The following is a 23,629-nucleotide window of genomic DNA, read 5'->3' as shown; positions in this document are numbered from 1 at the left end:
TCATGGGCTCAAATCAAAGTATATCTCAACTATCGCTACATACATTGTGATACATCAATTGGGCATAACATCAAGGACTCTCATATATTGCTTAATTTAGAGAATGTTATATTTTATAAAGCTTTATAAATAATAATACTCCAAAAAATTTTGTACGTTCACGTGGGATTTAATTGTTTACTTCCGATTCAATTAGCTAATATTGGTTATTTAACATTTTTCTCTGTTAAATAGGAGATTGAGACATCGTTTTGGAGAGAGGTGAGTGGTTAGCTTTATATTCCAAATTTGCAACATTTCATATATTAATGTAAGGATGACAAGACTCAATTCATAATTCTTTAACAAAAGAAATATAATGTCAAATAAAGTATTTATTTCGAAGTAGCACCTCACAAATTACATAAGAATATCATGCAAATAAGTAAATGGATACTTAACATAAGCGAATGACAATGGTTGAACATTGTTAGAGCAGAACAAACTTCTGAATAAAAAGTATACATAAGAAGGTTACATTTAAAGACAATTTCCTTTAGTGTAGATCGTATAACCCCTGTTATTAATGAAGTTATAGTTCCTAACCGCAACACATGCATGCCATAATAATACTGAAGCAATTTAAGATAGCTTATAATTAAAAGCAAGCTTAATAGCCTTTTGGAGGAGGTGGGGGTGAGTTATAGAGGTATGGTGGATGATTGGGAACATGAGGAGGTGGAGGTGACTGCAGCGGATAAACATATACGTGGGGTGGTGGAGGTGAGTGGGCTAGAGGAGGTGGGGATTTATAGATATATGGTGGAGGTGGTGAGTGCACTGGAGGTGGTGGAGACTTATAGATATATGGAGGTGGTGGTGAGTGAATTAGTGGTGACGGTGTGTGATATGGAGGAGGGGGTGATTTGTAAACATACGGTGGAGGCGGTGAGTGAACTGATGGAGGAGGAGACTTGTAAATATATGGTGGCGGGGGTGAATGGACTGGTGGAGGTGGTGAGTGGACAGGAGGAGGGGGAGACTTATAGGCATATGGTGGTGGCGGGGAGTGGACAGATGGAGAAGGAGGCGGAGAGTGAACTGGTGGAGGAGGAGATTTATAGACATATGGTGGGGGAGGAGAGTGGATTGGTGGAGGAGGTGATTTGTAAACATATGGTGGTGGAAGTGAATGGACTGGAGGAGGCGGAGAGTGGACTGGTGGAGGAGGTGATTTGTAAACATATGGGGGGGGTGGTGAATGGACTGGTGGAGGCGGAGAGTGAACTATAGGAGGTGGAGATTTATAAGTATATGGTGGGGGTGGGGAATGGACTGGTGGAGGAGGTGATTTGTAAACGTATGGTGGAGGCGGTGAGTGAATTGGTGGTGGAGGAGACTTGTAAATATATGGTGGTGGAGGTGAATGCACTGGAGGAGGCGGAGAATGAACTGGTGGGGGAGGAGATTTATAGACATATGGAGGGGGTGGGGAGTGGATTGGTGGAGGAGGTGATTTGTAAACATACGGTGGAGGCGGCGAGTGAACAGGTGGAGGAGGAGACTTATAGATATATGGTGGTGGAGGCGAGTGAATTGGTGGAGGAGGTGATTTGTAAACGTACGGTGGAAGCGGGGAATGGACTGGTGGACGGGGTGAGTGAACTGGAGGAGGAGGTGATTTGTAAACGTACGGTGGAGGCGGTGAGTGAATTGGTGGTGGAGGAGACTTGTAGATATATGGTGGTGGAGGTGAATGTATTGGAGGAGGTGGAGAGTGAACTGGTGAAGGAGGAGATTTATATACATATGGAGGGGGCGGAGAATGGATTGGTGAATGAGGCGATTTGTAAGCATACGGTGGAGGCGGAGAGTGAACAGGTGGAGGAGGAGACTTGTAGATATATGGTGGTGGAGGTGAATGGACTGGTGGAGGGGGTGAGTGAACCGGAGGAGGAGGTGATTTGTAAACGTACGGTGGAGGCGGAGAGTGAACTGGAGGAGGTGGAGATTTATAAACATATGGTGGGGGCGGAGAGTGGACTGGTAGAGGAGGTGATTTGTAAACATATGGTGGAGGCGGTGAGTGAATTGGTGGAGGCGGAGAGTGAACTGGAGGAGGTGGAGATTTATAAACATATGGTGGGGGTGGAGAGTGGACTGGTGGAGGAGGTGATTTGTAAACGTACGGTGGAGGCGGAGAGTGGACTGGAGGAGGTGGAGATTTATAAACGTATGGTGGGGGCGGAGAGTGGACTGGTGGAGGAGGTGAGTGAACAGGAGGAGGAGGTGATTTGTAAACATATGGTGGAGGCGGTGAGTGAATTGGTGGAGGCGGTGAGTGAACTGGAGGAGGTGGAGATTTATAAACATATGGTGGGGGTGGAGAGTGGACTGGTGGAGGAGGTGAGTGAACAGGAGGAGGAGGTGATTTGTAAACGTACGGTGGAGGAGGTGAGTGAACAGGAGGAGGAGGTGATTTGTAAACGTACGGTGGAGACGGTGAGTGTACTGGAGGAGGTGGAGATTTATAAACATATGGTGGTGGCGGAGAGTGGACTGGTGGAGGAGGTGAGTGAACAGGAGGAGGAGGTGATTTGTAAACGTACGGTGGAGGCGGTGAGTGAACTGGAGGAGGTGGAGATTTATAAACATATGGTGGGGGCGGAGAGTGGACTGGTGGAGGAGGTGATTTGTAAACATACGGTGGAGGCGGTGAGTGAACTGGTGGAGGCGGAGAGTGAACAGGAGGAGGTGGAGATTTATAAACATAGGGTGGAGGCGGTGAGTGAACTGGAGGAGGTGGGGATTTATAAACGTACGGTGGAGGCGGAGAGTGGACTGGTGGAGGAGGTGAATGAACTGGTGGAGGCGGAGAGTGAACTGGAGGAGGTGGAGATTTATAAACATATGGTGGTGGTGGAGAGTGGACTGGTGGAGGAGGTGAGTGAACAGGAGGAGGAGGTGATTTGTAAACGTACGGTGGAGGCGGTGAACGAACTGGTGGAGGCGGAGAATGAACTGGAGGAGGTGGAGATTTATAAACGTATGGTGGAGGAGGTGAGTGAACTGGAGGAGGTGGAGATTTATAAACATATGGTGGGGGCGGAGAGTTGACTGGTGGAGGAGGTGAGTGAACAGGAGGAGGAGGTGATTTGTAAACATACGGTGGAGGCGGTGAGTGAACTGGAGGAGGTGGAGATTTATAAACATATGGTGGCGGCGGAGAGTGAACTGGTGGAGGAGGTGATTTATATACATACGGTGGAGGCGGTGAGTGATTTGATGGTGGAGGAGACTTGTAGATATATGGTGGTGGAGGTGAATGCACTGGAGGAGGCGGAGAATGAACTGGTGGAGGAGGAGATTTATAAACATATGGAGGTGGTGGAGAATAGATTGGTGGAGGCGGTGATTTGTAACCATAAGGTGGAGGTGGTGGAGATTTATGTTCATGTGGATGTCGTTTATGATGATGATGGTGTGGATGTTCTTCATGCTTTGGAGGTAATTCGTGCTCTTTTTTATGTTTTTCATGAGGGAAAGGTTTCCTATCATGATCTTCATCATCAGGCTTAGCAATGACACTAATTGCAAGTAGGCAAAATGCCACTAAGTAGATGAGTCGAGGCCATTGCCTCGACCCTGAGAAAGTTCCCATATTTGGTTTCTTGTGTAGCCTCAGATCTTTATTAGTACTCTCTTTTCCTAGAGACCCTAATGATCTATGCTTGGTTCACAAAGTTTGCATGCTTGCTACCCTTTATATACTGTTGCCCTTCAATCATGCATGAGACTATTCCTTTTGTAAATGCATCAACAGTCTGGAATTCAAGACTTAAAATATATATTACCATGTGTTTTTAATATTTAAAGGCATTTTATATTTCCGACAATTGTGGGCTATATGAACAAATTAAAGTCAATGACTATATTATGGACATGTCAACGGCATTGTTAGATCGGATCAAATTTATTATAAATATATAAAAGAATAAATTTGAATTCTCTAAATTTTAAATTTTTATTTTATAGGGTAAAGTGTGATATTTTATTTTTGAATAATTTCTCTCTTATATTTTTTCTTGGTCTCACTTATAAAATAAAAAATAAAAGATCATACTTTACTCTCAAAAGTAAAATTTAAAATTTAGAATATTCAAATTCTAAAAGAATAGTTTCATATAAAATTATTATGTTATCTTTACAATAACATAGAAATAAGCATATATTTTAAAACTATATTTATACTTTCATAGAGAATAACATTTATATAATTAATCTAGCATTAATCTCATAATTTTACATATTAAGTATCTAATTCTATACAAAAAATTATAATATAAAAAATGTTATTAATTCATATTAATGATCTAAATTCTAATATTATATATCCTAATTGGAGAATAAATTTTATTTTATGAGATAGTTAATTTAGTTTTATTAATTCTCAAATGAGGTGATTATTAAATAATTATATCAATGATCATCAAGGAATAATAAGTATACAAAAAAGCTCTACATCCATGTAAAAATTACATGGATGGTATCCAACTAGCTTTCACTCTACGCCCCACACCCCGTTTGTTTTACACGCGCCTCTTATAACTTATATAACGAATCCTTATTTTGCGTTATCAACGTTTTTTAACGTAAACTTTTTCATATAATGTAAACCTCTTTTGCGTTCTTCTTCTTCTTCAACCTAATTAAATTCGTCGTTCTCCTCTTTTGCGTTTTTCTTCTCTGCATTATGGATATGAATTGATTCAACGTAATTATCTTCGTCGTTCATCTTCTTCTTCGTTTTCTCCTTCGATTTGCACTTTTGAATTGAAACAATGAATGAATCAACTTCAAATCATTTGAATGAGTACGATTTTGATGATTCTTTTCAAATGCATCAATTTGATGAGGTTTGGATTATTGAATTCTGAATCGAATTTAATGGAATGAAATTTCTAATTTTATTTGAAATGAATTGAATAGACTGAGGTTATCTACATTTTAATTGAATTCAACTAAATTGATAATACGTAACTGTGAGTAATTGTGAGTAACTCTGAGTAAATGTGAGTAACTTTTCGGTTCGGTAAGTACTAAAGAGGTGGTTCATCACTTTCATGTTTTCGGTTCGGTCTGCAGAAATGAGTCTAACAAAAATTAGACCAATATGTTCTGTTTTCTTCCCTAAGTACTATATAATTGTTTCAATGTAATTAAGATTTTGGTTCACCATAACTAAGATTTCGGTTCACCATGAGTACTGTGTTTGGTTCACCATGAGTACTGTGTTCGGTTCATTCTGCACTATTCAAAACTCTTCTTCCTCACCTTCTACTGCTTCTTCACCAGAGAGAGAAGGAGGAAAAGATAAAAAAATACAGCAGCAACAACAACAAAAGAATGACGACAGGGTTTCAGGGTTTAGGGTTTATGGGTTCAGGGTTCAGTGTACAGGGGTTCAGTGTGTTTCAAACTTTCGGTTCGCCCCGTGTATTAATTTCGGTTCACTGTGTTCATGGTTGAGGGTTTAGGATTTAGGGGTCTAGGGTTTAGGGTTCAGTGTTTAGGATTTTAGGAGTTTAGGGTTTACGGTAGGGTTTAGGGTTTAGCATTTAGGGTTCAGAGTTCAGGGTTCGGGTTCAAGATTTAGGATTTAGCGTTCAGGGTTCAGGGATTAGGGTTTAGCGTTCAGGGTTCAGAGTTCAGAGTTCAGGGTTTAGGGTTTAGGGTTTAGGTTTTAGGGTGTAGGATTTAGGATTTTAGGGATTTAGGTTTTATGGGTTCAGGGTTCAGTGTTCAGGGTTCTGGTTTTAGTGTTTAGGGTTTAGGGTTTAGGGTTTAGGGTTTAGTGTTTAGGGGTTCATAATTTTTTGGTAAACAGGAGAGCGATTTGGATTACTCTTCTGAAATGAATCAAACTGACAAAGTTTGGATTATTCAATTTTGAATCGAATTGAATGGAATGCAATTGCTAATTTGAATTGAATTGAATTGAATTGATAATATGTAAATTGTAGGCAGAGTTATTTGAATTTGATTTTATATAATGGATTATGTTTCATTCACTCAGTACTATACAATTGTATTGTTTTTGGTTCACCATGAGTACTATGTTTGGTTCACCATGAGTACTGTGTTCGGTTCACCATGAGTATTGTGTTTGGTTCATTCTGCAGAAAGCTGTTTGAATTTGATTTTATATAATGGATTATGTTTCGTTCACTCAGTATATAATTGTATTATTTTCGGTTCACCATAATTAAGATTTCGGTTCACCATGAATACTGTGTTCGGTTCATTATGAGTACTGTGTTCGGTTCATTCTACACTATTCAAAACTCTTCTTCCTCACCTTCTACTGCTTCTTCACTAGAGAGAGAAGGAGGAAAAGACAAAAAAATACTGCTGCAGCAACAACAACAAAAGATGACGATAAGGAGAAAACACGTGAAGAAGAAGGAACGCGAAAAAGGAGGAGAAGGAGGAACGCGAAGAAGAAGGCGAAGAAGAAGAAAATGCTCCGTGCATAAACGAGCATGAAAACGTGGGGGAGAAGAAGCATTGGACAATTTCGTGTGTGTTGGGCGCGTGTATTTCACGTTTTATTTAATAGTATTGAATTTTTTTAGTGTTGGGCCAACTTGATTATATGGTTATATGGATGTGTAGCATCCCCGATAAGTATATGTACGAATTGAAGTTAAATAATACCCAATAAGTGCATTTACTTCCCTAATCTGTAGTTCTATTAATGCAAGTTGTTTTAACTTTTAATTATAAGAAATTTTTAATCAAACATTTTGTCTCCCAATAAATTTATATCCTCCAAAGTTATTAAAATGTACTTCTATCAGACAAATTATTGATTCTTTTTCCGCTAATTTAGAGGCCTAATAATTATTTTACAATAAAAGTTATTAAAAATTTATTTATCTAATATACATATTAAGAATTTAACTAAAAATGATAGAATCACTAATCTATCTAATGAGAGTAATTTTTAAGAATTTGTTTAGAATAATAAAAATTTATTTTAGACCAAAGTATTCAATTTGAAATTTGTTTTAACATTAATTTAGATGTTTACTTGATAACATTTAATTTTACTTGCTTGTTATAATTACCGCTTCATGTTCCCCTAATAAGCTAAGGGAATTAATTAAGGACCTATATTAATTCTTCATCATCTGCTCAAAGGTTGACCTTGTGAACCATTTATATATCTCATGTCATGTGATTACATATACTATATTACAGTAATTAACTCAATAAAATTATATGGTGCAGGTTTACTACCATACATGAGGTTGATCTAATTGGAAGAACTGCACATGCTAATCTCATTAATTAATTACTAAAGTATATGTTGTAATCTGTTTAATTTAGACGTGATGCAGGGCTAATTTGTTGCTGATACATTGTTATCTCGGATCATGTTGTTTAGAATTTCAATGCCATATTATATACTATACCAGATGATTTATATACTTTGACTGATTTATATATTGCATCATGGACGAAATATTATTGATTTATAAGGGTAATGATCATAGTATATAACTATAAACTTTAGAAACACTAATTATAGCTACTACCCGAGATGAATTTGAGTCTTACTTTTTGGAATCTTTTGGTTACTTGACTTGCAAGATTTTTCAGTATTTCAGACTACTACTACCTAATATTTTTAGATAAAGATTAGAAAGAATAATGTTCAATACAGGAATGGCTAGCTGCTATATCTGCACTCTTAAGTTTTGGTATCTTAAATGAAGATTTGAATCACAAGCCATAGCCTATAGGGATTGTATCTACGGAAAAAACAGGATAGGGATATTGTACTATATATATATATATATATATATATATATAATAATTAAAAATGCTATTTGTACACCAAAATCAACCACTAAAATTAGTCATCAATATATTTGTATATAAATAAATGTATGGTTTAAATTATTTTTAATATATATTTTATACTGATAACTAATCTTGATAGTTGATTTCGGTATACACATAGCATAATCCATATATAATATGTGCAGATAAAATTTAAGAGAAATTCTTAGAAACTAGCATTTTTTAGTATTTTTTGTTATGAATTGGCTAGTACAAATATTAAGTTATTTTTAACAAATAAATTTTATTAATTTATGTGTACAAATTCTGAGAAATGTGGATGTAAAATATATTGATTCATATGTGCAAAACTCTAATAAATATATGTACAAACTATACGCATTTTGTATGTAAAACATCTGTAAAATAACTAAATATGGGTGCAAATTATTACTGGCCATGCAGGGTCGGATCCAGAAATATTATTATGGAGACCAATAACATATATAATATTAAAAAATTATACAAAAAATTATATAATGTAAGATGTATCACAAAAAATATACTGATAGAAAATATATTTTAAAGTACAAAAAACATGTATGTACTTTTTACTAACGAATCAATAATAGAATTTGTGTCAAATTTTTCAGTAATTTTTTTTAATATAATTAAAAGATAATTAGTAAAAAATTTATCTTTCATCTTGTTTCTGAACTGAAAAAAAATCTCTCAGTTGTAGTAGTTAAAATAGAGAGAATTAATACCAAATGAATCAAGAAGGACGGTCACAAAAATAAAAAGAATCTACTTTATAGAATTTAAAAAAGATTAATTAAAAAATATTAATAATAATATTTTTTTAAATTTTTAAATATTATTATTTACATTTTAGATATTAAAAATCATTAATTACTTACTTTTTAAATATTATTACTTAATAATTTATTATTATTATTATTATTATTATTATTTTTAAAAAACTGGAGTCGAAGCCTCTACTCAGCCCAGTATGTTCGTCCCTGTGGCCATGTAGCATTGCTCAAAATTTAATCCACCAACTTTTCTTCTTAATTTTGGATCCTACAACCAAACTATAATGCAAAGTCAACTATGAATGTATGATTATATATTTGCTAGTATTTCTTATTTCTGTTCATCACTTATCCCGTGAATGCAGATGCATGTAACCTTCTTTTTATCAATTATACATATGACATGGTGTGTGTAATGAGAATGATAGTGTTTACTTTTTAATTAGTTAATTTGAATCACCATATATGCAGGGTTTTGTATGTGTATATATGTTGTGACTTGAAAAATAAAATTGCAGGCTTGGCAGTGTTTGTCGGTTTGGGCAGCAAAGGAAATTGTAATAACTATACTTAGAATGTTAATTAAGGGGAAACCATTGATGCTCCCTTCTAATCCACATGTTCCCTCCTTGTATCTCTCCGCGTAAACATGATGAGAATAAGATTTATTATTATCTATCTTCTGAAGTGTAATGTACATTCTATATAATAATAAGTTAATCACACTAAGATCCTTAGATCCACCATATGTGATACACCAAATTGGAAGAAAAATAACTATATGGTAAGAAAGTAATTTCTCTTAGGCAACCATGTCAAATGACGCTTTTTATTTTTTGTGTTGTAGTTGAGCTGGTGTTTTTTAACAATGTGAAAATTAGTGTATTTTTTTTATGGACTCTCATATTTGTTTTTTTTATTTTAAATTTTTTTAAATATACAAATCTAAAGATTAGATTTATATTTCAGCATTAAAAAATTTTTTAAACATACAAATCGGACTTTCCAATTTACTTTACATCGAACAAAATTTTATTTCACGACAAATTGGACTATTCTATTTGTGTATTATGAAAATTTGGTCCGATTTATTATTTAAAATAAAAAAATAAAATCTATATAAAAAAACACATAAATTAATTATGATATTGAATTACACACAATTTTTTTCCGTTACTAAAAAAATTAGCTGTCAAATGATAAGCAATGTGCTATACTATTTAGCGCTTATTCTTTAAATTTTTTTACTTTTATTTATTTAGGTTAAAATCATCAAGACTGTTATTGGAATACTGAAAGACAAAAAATAAAATTTAGCATTTATGGCATAGGTACAAAAAAAAAGGAGAGGCCATGCGCATTCTATAATACATATTGAAGTGGTATAAAGAGAGAAAATAAATTCCTTTTATAGTTATTTTTTATTATTTTATTATTATTCAAAATATAGGTCCTATTTTTTTTAATTTCTCCTTCATCCCATAAAAAAAAATTGTAAACTTACATCTTTACCATATAATTTACCTAACAATATATATATTGATCCGTAATGAAAATTGTATTCCATTTAAGAAATAATTGGTTATTTAAACCAATGCCAAGCAAAATGACTTACTAAAAGTTGACACAAACAAATTCTAATAAGAATTGAGTAATTGGTTGTTTTACTTAATTTTCGTCACCATCTTTTGTTGTAGAGAACAATAATGAATTCTAAGAGCCTCCAGAACTATACTTCTTTCCCAGGAGAAGAATCTGAAGTTTGTCATAGCCGGCAAGGACGCCGGCGCTAGCCATGGCGCGAAGGATGTTAGCACCGGCACCTTTGAAGAGTGATTTTGAACCTTCCTTCTTCAGAATTTGGGAGAATGCATCTATGGAGCTCTTATACTTGATGGCTTCTCCTGATGTCATCATCATCCTTCTACGGACAGTGTCTATTGGATAGGAGGCAAATGCTGCAGCATTTGTAACAACCCATCCCAGAGCAAAACTTGCCATGAAACTATCCTGTAATATCCATAACAAGAATAATGAAACCAAACACATGGTATGTGTAACTTATTTCAGATACAAATAGTTTTTTAATTTAATTTAACTCTGGTGTGTAGGCCTTTAGGTTGAAAGAAACATCATAAGGCTTTAATTCCCAAATAATTTTTTTTAATAGTCATCGTCATATTTACGATTTATTCACCGTTAGACGTGGTACGACTTTTAATGTAAGTACACACTCTGGTTTCATTTAATAATGGATGGATGATATGTCGACACAGAATACGATAATAACTATGTTCAAATAATACTATTCTTAATCATTAAAATAATTTTTGTTTATCGAGCGCAACCATTATTTTATTCTATACTAATTACTAACAGGTCATTAATAGTATAACTAGAACTAGAACTAGAATCATATGTAACATTAGTGTAATTCTTAACAGGGGAAAGGATAGTAATGGAGTAATGACTGACCTGCAATGATCCTACCAAGATTACAGGCTTAACAGAATCATAGATTCCAAAGTACAAGCCCCGGTAGACAATGATTCCGGCAAGAGAAATGTTGAAGCCACGGTAGAGGCCAGCAATGCCATCAGATTTAATGGTCTTCCTGTAAACATCCACCAAACCATTGAACTGCCTCTGTCCACCAGCCTTGGCATCATTGGTAAGCCGAGTTCTAGCATAATCCAGCGAATAAACAAACACTGACGACGAAGCTCCAGCAGCGCTGCCAGATAACAAGTTACCTCCAAACCACTTCCAGTACCCATCTCTGTCCTTATTGAAGTTGAATAGTACCTTAAAGTAGTCTTTAAATGCAAAGTTCAAGGCCTGTGACAGAATTTTATACAATTACTTGTGTAACAAGTTATTACAATACAAAGTTCAAGCACATGAAAATAATTAGGCAAATAAAATAACCTGTGTTGGGAAGTAACGGATAACATTGACAGTGTTCCCTCTCCATAGTGAAGTGATCCCTTCGTCTCGGATCGATCTGGCAAAGCAGTCTCCGATGCCTTTGTAGGGTTCGGAGAGCCTGCCAGCCTTGATCATCTCATCTTGGTTTTGGAGTAGAAGCTTTGCGCGCTCAAGCGGCGCTACTGCAGTCTTGGAAACTGCAGCAGACACTCCTCCCATGAGAAAATTAGTGGCAAAAGTTGCAAAGTTTTTCTCTGATGGAGATTGGACAAACACTGCTGAACCTGCAGAATGCACATCACTTGAGGAACTTGCTTTGCATGATGTCATAGCATACTTTAAACCACCATTTGAGTAGGTTCCATACGGAAATTGTTGCTGATGCTGCATAACAGGAAACTTTTGCAACATTGTTGGGTGCTGATGATTCCTACCAGCCATCACTGCTTAGTAAATTGTAGTGTTCTTAGAACAAACTATAATAACCTGCACTGCTGCACCAGAATATATATGTTAGTGCCTGGAGTTATTTCTGAACTATTGTAAATTTTTAATTCAATGAAATTATACATGTTATGTAGTTGTAATATTAATAGTAAAATATCATATCAACTCATATTTCATTCATTATTAGATTCAATGTAAATTCCATTTAATGTATGAACACATAAAACAACTCTAACATACACTAAGAAACAGAAAAGTTGAAGTCAAACCATGGAATACAAGAGAGATTGTACCTTTATGTCCTTGAATTCTGGAATTTTGAACAAGACACCACTTTTTTTTTTTGTTTTCTTTTCTCTCGTTTACTTAGCTTAGATGAAGAATTAGCTCCTTTATAACCGTATAAATATGAGTGCTTTCAAGCATGCATGGTATTGGTAGGCGCAACTACTGCGTTGAAGAATCAACAAGTTGAAAAAATTAAACGCAAGTAAACCTGTTTATATTCCTAGAAAATTGGAAAGGTGTTGTCATGGAAATTTCTCTTTTCCTGTTTATATTTGACCCCATTTTTTTTCTGTGATACAACTTACGCGCTTTCCAAATGATTTTTTGTTACCTGGAAAAATCTAATATTCTCATTGACTAGTCTTTCATTGCATCATATCTACTATAAAGCCTTGAAATAATAATGGGATTCACTTTGTTTTTAGATTTTAGAACGTTGGAAAATGGAACTACTTTGATGTTAGACATCCAATTTTATGTTTGTGTTTTTAGAAAGAAAAATAAAATGATTTCATTTATCAAACCCTGAAGATTAATAAAAGTCTAATTCCGCAGATTAAGATCTATAGTACACCTTTCCCAGGTGGAGAAAACAAATTTGAATACGTTTCATAGACCATGTCATATAACATAAAAAACTATATTATTAGGAACATTGGCAGCATACGTAACATAACAAAAAGCATCTAGATGTTCCAAAACATTGTTGACAAAAACAAAAATGGCGTGATTATCATGGTTCAATTACAGAAATGAGAAAGTGGATACATGCTTTCATGAAATTTTTCTTGACAAAAGCAAAGCTAATACAAATAAAATTGGTAACTGATTCTTTTACTGTATACAGTTGACACCAAACCTTTTACTGTACAAAATATACAGTCACAGAACCTAAAACTAAGTCATGAAAATGTTAAATGTATTGACAATATACAAAGTCAAAACAAAGCTCAAGTGTCTTAAGGAAACATTCATCCATTTCTGAGTCACAGTCATTACATGGTTGTGGAATACTGGGAAAACGTTTATTCTCAATCCTCTCAATTCTGATGTCTTCTTGGCTTGGCACTGCAAAAGGTAATATGAGAAAAATAAATTGACAATATTATTTGTTTGTTCTTAAATGAGTGCCTCATTCAAAAGGGTTCTGCTGAGCTAGCTCAATTCTCAACATAGTTGAAATCTCAAGAACAATGACTATCACTATATCACTTATTTACCATGTCAAACTCTATTCATAAAATTTGACATGTTATCTAACCGTAATAATAAGCTATGAAACATATTATAAACAAGAGTTTCATGTCATACATTGTTTTGGCAACGATGATGAACACCGGGGAGACAATGCTTTCAGCTAAAGTTGAAATGTTCCCTCCCTTGCGGTCTATTAATTCCGAGAGAAGCAGGGTCTAAGGACATCTCAGGCCTACTTAAATCTGTTTCCTGCTCTTTCTGCTTCAGTTTCAAGACCCTGCGCTCATTTTCCAATTTCATCCTCTCGTTCTCCAACCTCAGCCTCTCCAGCTCTCTATCCTTCTTGCTGCAGTATCTCAACCACTTAAATTGTTGTTTTTCGAGTTCAAGTGCTTGCACTTGGTAGCTCACTCTTTGCTCTTGAAGCTGCAACATCTTTATCTTGATCCACTCTCTTCGTTCCCTCACTGACTTCGTTGGGTCTTGAAAAACCCTTGCCATTTCAACTTCAAATTTATCCATCTCAATGGATTGTGGCCAAAAATGGAAATCTTCCTCGCTCGATTTTCTTCTATGACAGAACTCATCCGCCCTCTCTCCATCCCCATGTGCATTATCCAAATCATCATCATCACTTTCATTGTTATCCTCAGCTTCATCCTCAGAGGCATTGTTATCTCTGGGGTCCCTGCCATGATCCAAAGAATAACCTTGTAAGTCAAGATCATGGAAGTTTGGTATCCTCTGCCCATTATGGTAGGCACACATCTCCTTATAAAACAGGTGTTTTGAGCTCAGTATCTTTCTAACATCATCCTTTGCCTTAGCCGAGAGGTTTGGCATCGAATCCATCAGTGTAGGATTCTCAACCACTTGGCAACAAGTTCCCCTTCCAAGTATATCATTTAACCTCTTATACCTCTTATTTAAGTCGTTAAACTTGTCCTCGCACTGCTGCGGGGACACATGACAACCCTTGCTTATCATTATCTTGGAGACGGTTTTCCACTTGCCCTTCTTTTGCAAGACACCGGATTTCCTTTTATGACCATCCGTGCCATTAATGGTGCCATCGTCCCCAACACAGCTCACCACAGCTATAAGAAGCTGAACCACATTGTCTGTCCACTTCATTCGCTGCCAAGGAGACCCCTTTTTGCTCTTCCCACCATCAAAATTCTCGCAATTCCCATCTTCCGCATCGTCATCATCGCTCAAATCATTACTATTGGCAGGATTAGAAGAAGCAATTCCCTTTCCTTTACCAAAATTCACCCCCGCATTCGACCCTTTGAGTTCCATGAGGCCAATTGGGTGATCATTTTCCAGATCAGTCCTCATATTCAAGTGATGCTGTCCCGTCACCGACGGATGACCCATCTGGGATTGTTGTTGGTGTCTATGAAATGGCACTTCGAGGTCCAAGATACCCCCACCAGGACCACCTAAAAAACTACCTCCCAAACCAGAACTATTCATCCCTGGAACACAATCACCAAACCCTAATTCTCAAGCTTGGGATCCCTATTTCCAATTTTGTACAGTACAAGGCAAGAACACAAGCTGAAATCTGAAATGGATTGTGATTATCAATCAGAACAGTGTTTATCACCAGCTGACTAAGCATGACAGTGACCAACATAAACCTGAAAAAAAACTTATCAATCTTCATACGCATCGCAGAATCTCAAGAGGGGGGGGGGGGGGGAACATACAATCAAGAATCAACACATCAAAACGAAAAGAAAAGAAAAGAAAAAAACACAGAGACATTAAGCGTAGAAATCATAAGTAGCTTGGTGTTTGGGACATGCAAGGTCAACAAGATATAAGAAGAGATTCATTCCTAGTGCAAATCGAAAATCCCAAGACAAAGTTAGTAAGCATTAGTTTGAAGAGCATTAGACAACATAGGACATGAGGTAAACAGATCTTACTATGTTGAACTTACCTTGCAATGACCTGTGACCACGCTCAGTGGCACAGTGTTGCAAACCAAACCGAGTCAGAGAAACGAAGGCGAAGAGGGGACCAACTTATGAGCCCAGTTTCACTATTTCATTTAGATGCATAAACATTTTTTAGACTTTTAAGTTTTTGACCCAAACTCCTCTTTTGTAAACGGTAATCCAAACACACACTTAACAGTTAAAAGTCAATTAATAAATTAATTTTAATTTTAATGTCAATTCCAATTAATTGTTGCTACCTTCAATGCTCATATAATAACCAGTATTTAAATGTTAAATGGGCCATGAAATGGAACAATTTACAGAAGCGCTTAATTTGGGTTAAATGGGCCGGAGTCCATACTCGGCCCAATAACTCGTATCCTAACAAAAAAAATAACGATTTCCGTTCATCGTCAGTGGTGAAGTGAAGAAGAAGGAAGAAGAGTGAGCTGCGGCTCTTGGCTGTAGCTGAGTCTCAAAACGGAATCTGTATGAGAATGCCTCGAAACGACGACGTTCGCGTCATTTCTTCCTCGATTAGAATCCCACCTCCTCCCAAACCCCTATGCCCCTTGGAAACCGCGCGTTCTCACATCGCTCAACTCGTTCGCTCCTTCAACTCTCACTCTAACGAGTTGACTCGTTCCGTACTCCTATGCTGCGCCACGCTCTCCCTCACCGGCCAAAGGAGACCGTCCTCTCCGATTCTCTGCTCCGCTTCGCTGTCACTTGCCGATTCGACTCAGCCGCAGGAAAGTCAGCTCAAGGGGATTTCTTCGTCTTCTTCTCCTGCTTCGGTTCGACAGAGCGAAGAGAGGGTTCTGATCAGCGAGGTGCTGGTTCGGAATAAGGACGGCGAGGAGCTCCAGAGGAAGAACCTTGAGGCGGAGGCGCTGCAAGCACTCAAAGCATGTCGAGCGAACTCGGCTCTTACGGTGCGTGAGGTACAAGAAGATGTGCATCGCATCATCAACAGTGGCTACTTCTGTTCCTGCATGCCCGTTGCCGTTGACACGCGCGATGGTATCCGATTGGTGTTTCAGGTATTAGGCATTCGGCGATACTCTTCTTTGTTCTTGCAATGTGAGAATTAATGTTTATCTGCATTCTGTTCCGATGGATGCTTTTAAATTTTTTTATGTTAAATTACTCTGTTGGTAATGGCTTTCTTGTGGAATAAGGTAGAACCAAATCAAGAGTTCAAAGGGTTGGTGTGTGACGGAGCTAATGTTCTTCCGGCTAAGTTCTTAGAGGATTCCTTTCGAGATGGATATGGTAACTTGTTATGGTTTGTTTCGCATTTCTTGTTGTACATGATTTTTCAATGTATTCAAATTTACATATTAATGTTGTACAGGAAAAGTTATCAACCTGAGGCGCCTGGATGAAGCAATTTCTTCTATCAATGGCTGGTACATGGAGCGTGGTCTATTTGCTATGGTAAAATTACCCTTAACTTTTGTTCAGACTTGACTTTAGGCTTTAATAATAAGAACTTCCTGCTTATAGTTGAGTCACAACCCAGAATGTGGAGCCATTTCATGTATCCACTGTCGTAGTTGCCCATACTATCATACTTATATGCTTCAACTTTGCTAGGTTTATGCTCTGACCAGTGTTACCATTGGCATTTTTCATCTTCTTTTTGTTTGCTGCCTTGATAATTTTTGTAGGTTTCAGCAGTTGAGATTCTCTCGGGGGGTATTCTGAGATTGCAAGTGTCAGAGGCTGAGGTCAACAATATCTCCATACGGTGTCTGGACAGGAAGACGTAAGCACCTTCTTTCAAATTGATCAGAACACAAAAAACATAGTGCATTTCTGTTAGTAATGTGTTTTCCTATCTGTAGAGGTGAGCCCACTATAGGGAAGACAAAACCAGAAACAATACTGAGGCAAATTACAACCAAGAAGGGGCAGGTACTTACTTAACCTAATACTGGGTGCTTGGAAATTTTGTGCAAAACTGTGATACAGGCCAAATAAATATGTTTTCCCAATATAAATAAGCTAATTATAGCATTGATTTATCAAGCTTATGGTCAGCATTCTCTGCTCTATTCAATGGTTTTTGGATTGTCCATTGAGGGGGGAATTCTGATCTTACCTATGATTTCGTAGTCTTTGGCAAAACATGTCTTCTCGAATTTCCATTCTTAAATAAGCATTTTGGATAATAATTAATAGTATTCCAGGTTTACAGCATGCTTCAGGGAAAAAGAGATGTGGAGACTGTACTAACTATGGGGATAATGGAGGATGTTAGCATTATTCCTCAACCAGCAGGTAATGCCTAAATGTTAAAAATGTGCTTTAAGATAAGTTGAATAGTTTGTAAGAAATATTGCCAAATTGTAGTATAATCTTTTGGGGAATATGGTGTTTGATGTCGTTGTGATGACAGGAACACACAAATCGGATGGTCCGAATTGATGGTTCAGTAATCGGACGGTCCGATTAAGGTACACAAATCGGAGCGTGTCATGCATGCAGCTGCCCCCAGTATACTCTTTCTCACCCATCCCTTTCGCCATATACTCCAACCCCACCCACACAATACAAACTCCACATACTCTCCTCTGTTCTGTTTTCTTCAGATTCATCTTCTTCCATCTGAAGTGCAGCAGCAGCCAAAAACAAATTAATAATGCCCAGAAGACCCAAAATAAAAGAGGTGAGCTTCACATTGTTAAGTATCTCAGTCATCTTAATTATGTAAGTTATGATTATTAAATTTTTTATTTAGTGAAAATAACAGTGACAATATTAGAGATTAATGTTGTTTATAATGATTAAATGATAGTTAATATTGTTAACAATGTGATCTGTGGAATTCTTAGAGATGTGTTCCTTTATTTAGTTAATAAATGTTATTGAGGTAGAAAATATATTTTTAGTGTATTTAGTAATAATTATTAGAATTTATATTTTAGATATATTTAAATTTTATTAATTAGTGTTAGAAGCTAATTGTGAAATTTCTGTAAAATAAATGTTTAATATTTTTGAGTAATTAATGATTTAATTGTTATTATAAATATATTAGTTATGAGTAATGAAAAATAAATATTTTTAAATTTTAATAATTAAGTAACTGTTGTTAGATATTTAATTAGTAATTAATTAATTGTTCTAGGATATTTAATTAATATGTTTATTGTATTATAATGATAACAAAATCAAATTTTTAAATATATTTTCTAATATCTAAACTTATGTATTTATAATAATAATTAATGAATTAAAATAACTAACTAATTATATAACCAAAAATCTTAAAAAGTATCTAAATAACTCTAATATCACTATATTAATATTTAACACTAAATTTATTAATAATAATAAATTTACACTAAATTCAATTATTTGTTAACTTACAGTTTTACGTACGGCTAATAATATATATTAATTAAATATTCAACAACAATTAATTAATTACTAATTAAATATTTAACAACAGTTAATTAATTATTAAAATAATAAAATTTAAAAATATCTAATTTTCATTACACATAACTAATATATTTATAATAACAATTAACTCATTAATTGCTAAAAAGTATTCAAAATTTATTTACATAAATTTCACAATTAGCTTCTAACTCTAATTAATAAAATTTTAATATATCTAAAATATAATTCTAATAATGATTACTAAATACTCTAAAATTATATTTCCTATCTCGGTAACATTTATTAACTAAATAATGGAATACATCTCTAACAATTCCATAGATCACATTGTTAACAATATTAACTATCATTTAAGCATTATAAAAACATTAATCTCTAATATTGTCACTATTATTTTTACCAAATCAAAACATTTAATAATAATAATAATTTACATAATTAGGATGAATGAGATAATTAACAATGTGAAGCTCAGGATGATCAAGGCCTTTTATTTTGGGTCTTTTAGGCATTATTAAATTTTTTTTGGCTGCTGCTACTGCACTTCGAATGGAAGATGAATTTGAAGAACACAGAAGAGAGGAGAGTATGTGGGGTTTGTGTTGTGTGGGTGGGTTTGGAGTGTATGGCGAAGGGATGGGAGAGAGATCACGGGTAGACTGGGGAAGCTGCATGCACGACACGTGGATTTAGTACGCAAATCGGAGGGTCTGATTTGTGTGCTCCTGTCATCACAACGGCGTCAAACACCATACTCCCCAATAATGCCGCATTACACCACTCATCCCCATTTCAAAATTAAAAAGTGTCAAAATTACTAGAAGGCCAGAAATAGAAAAAGGATGTTATTCCATTGTTGAAAATAGAAGTTATTCCTTCAGTAATAGTGCTAAAACAGGAGTTGAGAGTTGCAGGGTTCTACAATTGACTTAATTGTTTTCCAAGTATTTCTTTTTGTGCATTATCAACTTATAACTGCACCTCAGTTCTTGCTGTTAAGGTGGAAATAGTGAAATGTATATACTTTTAAAGAATTGAGATTATCTTTTTTAATGTCTTTAGTTCCTTCCCCGATTAGATGCATGGTAATATCTAAAATATTTTCCCCCTTTTGGCATGCTACAGATACAGGGAAGGTTGATATGGTGATGAATGTGGTCTAACGTCCTAGTGGGGGATTTTCTGCTGGTGGTGGAATATCAAGTGGGTAAGTGAGACCACTTCAAATATTTGTTTTAATGAAATTCATATAAAGTTGCATAAATTACTTTGACAACCTCGAGACTTGATGACATTTCCTAATCTCACTTGTAATTTTATAAATGACTGTAAACTGCATTACTTTAAAATTTCGTGAAAGTGAAAGGACAATACCTTGTTGTATTTTATTTTATGGATATATACACACTTGAGTACATCCTTTTGTACAACTCCATAATGGTGAAACACACTTAAGATGGTATAATTGTTATTCTAAAACAGCAGGAGAAATCAACTTAACTTTTCCGTTTGCTTATTAAACTATTTGTGCCTGCAGGATTACAGCTGGTACACTGAATGGACTCATTGGAAGGTGAGCTGATATTTCTGTCTGATAGATTAAGTTATGAGTTAATATTTCGTCTTTTGGCATCTTATGCTCTCCTTCTATGTTATCAATCAACATCTGCAGTTCCTTACATGCAATCAAAACTATCTTTTTGATTATATAGCTGTGCTGGTTGCTCCATATATGCATATACTACTATCTATTGTTTATGACACTTGTAAATGTTTAAACATGGCACTTGAAGCTAAAAGTAGATTACTCTCCTCTATTTTTTGCAGACAACAGAAATTAGGCCATATAGAAATTTAGTGGATATTAACATCTTCCTGCTAGCTTATCTCAGTTTGTTATGCCTATGTATGTTCTTCCCCTTGTGAACAGAGTAAAATTGTTTTTGCTTCGGTGTATATTTTCATATTGTATGTTATGGTCTGACTATGACTGGTTTACACTTTGATGTCCAGTAAAATCTATTTTTATTCTCTTGCAGCTTTGCCTATTCTCATAGGAATGTTTTTGGGAGAAACCAGAAACTAAACATTTCCTTAGAGAGGGGTCAGATTGACTCAATTTTTCGTATAAATTACACAGACCCTTGGATTCAAGGAGATGATAAACGAACATCCAGAACAATAATGATTCAGGTAGCCCAAAGTTTCATTTGTCTTATACCAAAGACTGATTTTGATGATAAAGAAAAAATAGACTGTGTTCTTATATTCATTTATTTTCTGTTTAGAATTCAAGAACACCTGGGACAATGGTTCATGGTGATCGGGATGGCAACATTATCCTGACCATTGGCCGCATCACAGGTGGTATAGAGTTTAGTCGACCAATCAGACCAAAATGGAGTGGCACGGCAGGACTTCTTTTCCAGGTGCTTCATTGACAACCTTTTTTTAGCTGTTTACATGAGTAGTAATATTGTCATTTCTAATTCATTGTCTAGTTTGTGTTATTTGACTCTAATTTTTCCTTTTATGGTGTGTTAAACCAGCATGCTGGAGTCCGTGATGACAAAGGGGTTCCTATCATCAAGGATCAATACAGCAGTCCTCTTACTGCAAGGTTGTAATCGGAGTGCATGCAACACGTTTTGAAGTATAGCTACGATGATTTTCTGTGGTGGTTTTTAATTCTATCAATTTTTTCTTTGTAGTGGCAATAATTATGACGACACATTGCTGGCTAAAGTTGAGACTGTTTACACTGGTTCGGGTGACCATGGATCTTCTATGGTTTGTAATGCATACTATGGTTCTTCATTTTTTAATTTTGTGTTCTATGATTCATGATTTTTTTCTTGTTTTGCAGTTTGCCCTTAACATGGAGCAGGGGCTTCCTGTTTTGCCTGAATGGCTATCCTTTACTAGGGTGAATGCACGGGCTAGGAAGGGCATTGAGATAGGTCCTGCTCGCCTTAACTTAAGGTACGATTCCTACCTTTCTCATCAAAAGGAGGATGAATGCTTTGTTCTTTATATCAAAGCAGAATGACAAATCTCATTTGTTTTCCCGACTTAAAACTGTTTTGTGCTAGTGTTTCTGGTGGTCATGTGATGGGAAATTTCCCTCCCTATGAAGCATTTGCAATTGGTGGAACAAACAGTGTGAGAGGCTATGATGAAGGTGCAGTGGGCTCCGGTAGATCATATGTTATTGGCTCTGGAGAAATTTCTTTCCCAATGGTACATCATCAAGCTTTTTCTTGCCCAATGAATTAAGCTTCTTGTGCTTATCCTGATTTTCATGGCATGCACCATCTTTAGGAATCCTTTAAATGTTTCAGTGTAAAATTCGAAATAGGAAACAAAACCATTGTTAATAGATGATAATGTTCCAAAGGGAATACTGATGGGATTGGCCAATTCTTTGGTGCCTGTAACTTCGGTGTCGAAATTGCCGAAGTTACCTTTTATGGTAAGTTTTAAATATTAAAAAATAATTTACTTTTATATTTTTTAATTTAAATATTAAATTTTATCTCATTTTAGTAAGTTAGGCAAATATATATAGGCATCATAGCATGCATCTTATAAATTATAAGAGTTGAGTTGGAGTGTACACGTGGTTGTGTGATCGTGGAAGCTTTGTGCCTGTGCAGTGTGCACGTGGGTGCATGCATTTGATTTCCTAAATTGTATAGTTGGGGAATAGTTGACTCACTGATTCTTTTTTTAATATTTGGCCAACTGACTCACTGATGCTTACACTGTTTGTAGTTTGGGCCGGTAGAAGGTGTTCTATTTTCTGACTACGGAACTGATTTTGGAACAGGCCCAAGTGTCCCTGGTAGGTCCTGATTTCTTTTGTTTGCTTTTATTTATTTATTTATATTACACGAGATGATATTTTGGAGATTACCCAGTGAACATGAATGCCACCATCCTTCTAATTTTAATAGAAAGATTCAACCTGCCATGTGTCTTGAACCAAATTTTAAATAGTAGCCACTAAATATATGGCAATGATGTTTATTCTTGCCTTGCTTCAACTAGAGACATATTCAATGGAGTTCTGGTTTTGTATTAGGTGACCCTGCCGGTGCAAGGTTCAAGCCTGGAAGCGGATGCGGGTGTGGGTTTGGCATCCGTGTGGATTCACCTTTGGGTCCTTTGCGCCTTGAGTATGCCTTTAATGACAAGAAAGACAAGAGGTTTCACTTCGGAGTTGGCTACAGAAACTGAACATTCTTCCCATGAACAATTCTTAACAAGCACCTCTTAATTGTTTCATTTATCCAATTCTTAGCTTGCATAGTGTATCATTTTTTGGTAAAAAAGAAAGGCAGTGAAAGCGTTTTGTATTGCTCAGACGAAATGGTTGATCTGGGTTTCCTATGTTTATGCGTTGAAATCTGCTGCTACACTGGCACTGAGTCTACGTTCCAATTGGAACACGTGAAAGGACATTGTAGAGAACCAATGAAGATGGTAGTTGGCTAAATTGAAGAGGGTTTCGTGTACAACTTTGTTTACTTTATGGAGCCAGATAAATGTTCTGCACTTCTCCTACGTACGACAATGGAGGAAGAAAAAAGGGGGTACTAATTTCTCAAGCTAAGAACATTAAATTGAGAGTTATCGAGTAAAAATAAGATTAAAATTGTTTATGATTTGTGTTTGGGTGGCTACAATATAATAAGGGTTGCCGACAAACATAAACAAAAGAATGTGAATGAGTTGAGATACCCAATCCGACAAGGAAGA

At 35.8% G+C, this 23,629-nt stretch overlaps 3 protein-coding genes and 1 pseudogene across 5 annotated transcripts; 1 reads left to right on the top strand and 3 right to left on the bottom strand.

The window, feature by feature from the left end:
• Positions 1–356: 356 nt before the first annotated feature.
• LOC112706650 (uncharacterized) lies at positions 357–3,720 on the bottom strand. Its single transcript, XM_025758071.3, has one exon. It carries the CDS (start codon positions 3,638–3,640, stop codon positions 650–652), a length of 2,991 nt encoding a protein of 996 aa, XP_025613856.1. The 5' UTR covers positions 3,641–3,720; the 3' UTR covers positions 357–649.
• Positions 3,721–10,181: 6,461 nt separating this feature from the next.
• LOC112706648 (ADP,ATP carrier protein 1, mitochondrial) lies at positions 10,182–12,795 on the bottom strand. 2 transcript variants are annotated; one of them, XM_025758065.3, is made up of 4 exons: positions 12,311–12,795; positions 11,571–12,064; positions 11,118–11,480; positions 10,182–10,652 (listed from the first exon to the last, which is right to left on the bottom strand). In XM_025758065.3, the coding sequence occupies exons 2-4, from the start codon at positions 12,009–12,011 to the stop codon at positions 10,356–10,358; spliced, it is 1,101 nt and encodes a 366-aa protein (XP_025613850.1). In that variant the 5' UTR covers positions 12,012–12,064; positions 12,311–12,795; the 3' UTR covers positions 10,182–10,355. The 2 variants fall into 2 exon arrangements, with proteins under 2 accessions (XP_025613850.1, XP_025613851.1); XM_025758066.3 differs by having other exon boundaries at positions 11,571–12,061; positions 12,311–12,748.
• A 216-nt stretch (positions 12,796–13,011) lies between these two features.
• On the bottom strand, positions 13,012–15,625 carry LOC112706646 (uncharacterized). 2 transcript variants are annotated; one of them, XM_025758061.3, is made up of 3 exons: positions 15,454–15,625; positions 13,617–15,148; positions 13,012–13,373 (listed from the first exon to the last, which is right to left on the bottom strand). In XM_025758061.3, the coding sequence occupies exon 2, from the start codon at positions 14,979–14,981 to the stop codon at positions 13,659–13,661; it is 1,323 nt and encodes a 440-aa protein (XP_025613846.1). In that variant the 5' UTR covers positions 14,982–15,148; positions 15,454–15,625; the 3' UTR covers positions 13,012–13,373; positions 13,617–13,658. The 2 variants fall into 2 exon arrangements, with proteins under 2 accessions (XP_025613846.1, XP_025613847.1); XM_025758062.2 differs by having other exon boundaries at positions 13,617–15,072; positions 15,454–15,583.
• A 250-nt stretch (positions 15,626–15,875) lies between these two features.
• Positions 15,876–23,366, top strand: LOC112706645 (outer envelope protein 80, chloroplastic-like; annotated as a pseudogene).
• Positions 23,367–23,629: the final 263 nt, after the last annotated feature.

Source organism: Arachis hypogaea, chromosome 8, assembly GCF_003086295.3.
Source record: "Arachis hypogaea cultivar Tifrunner chromosome 8, arahy.Tifrunner.gnm2.J5K5, whole genome shotgun sequence".
NCBI lineage: Eukaryota > Viridiplantae > Streptophyta > Magnoliopsida > Fabales > Fabaceae > Arachis > Arachis hypogaea.
Note: the sequence above shows the minus strand (reverse complement) of the source record. Positions and strands in the feature narration are given on the sequence as shown.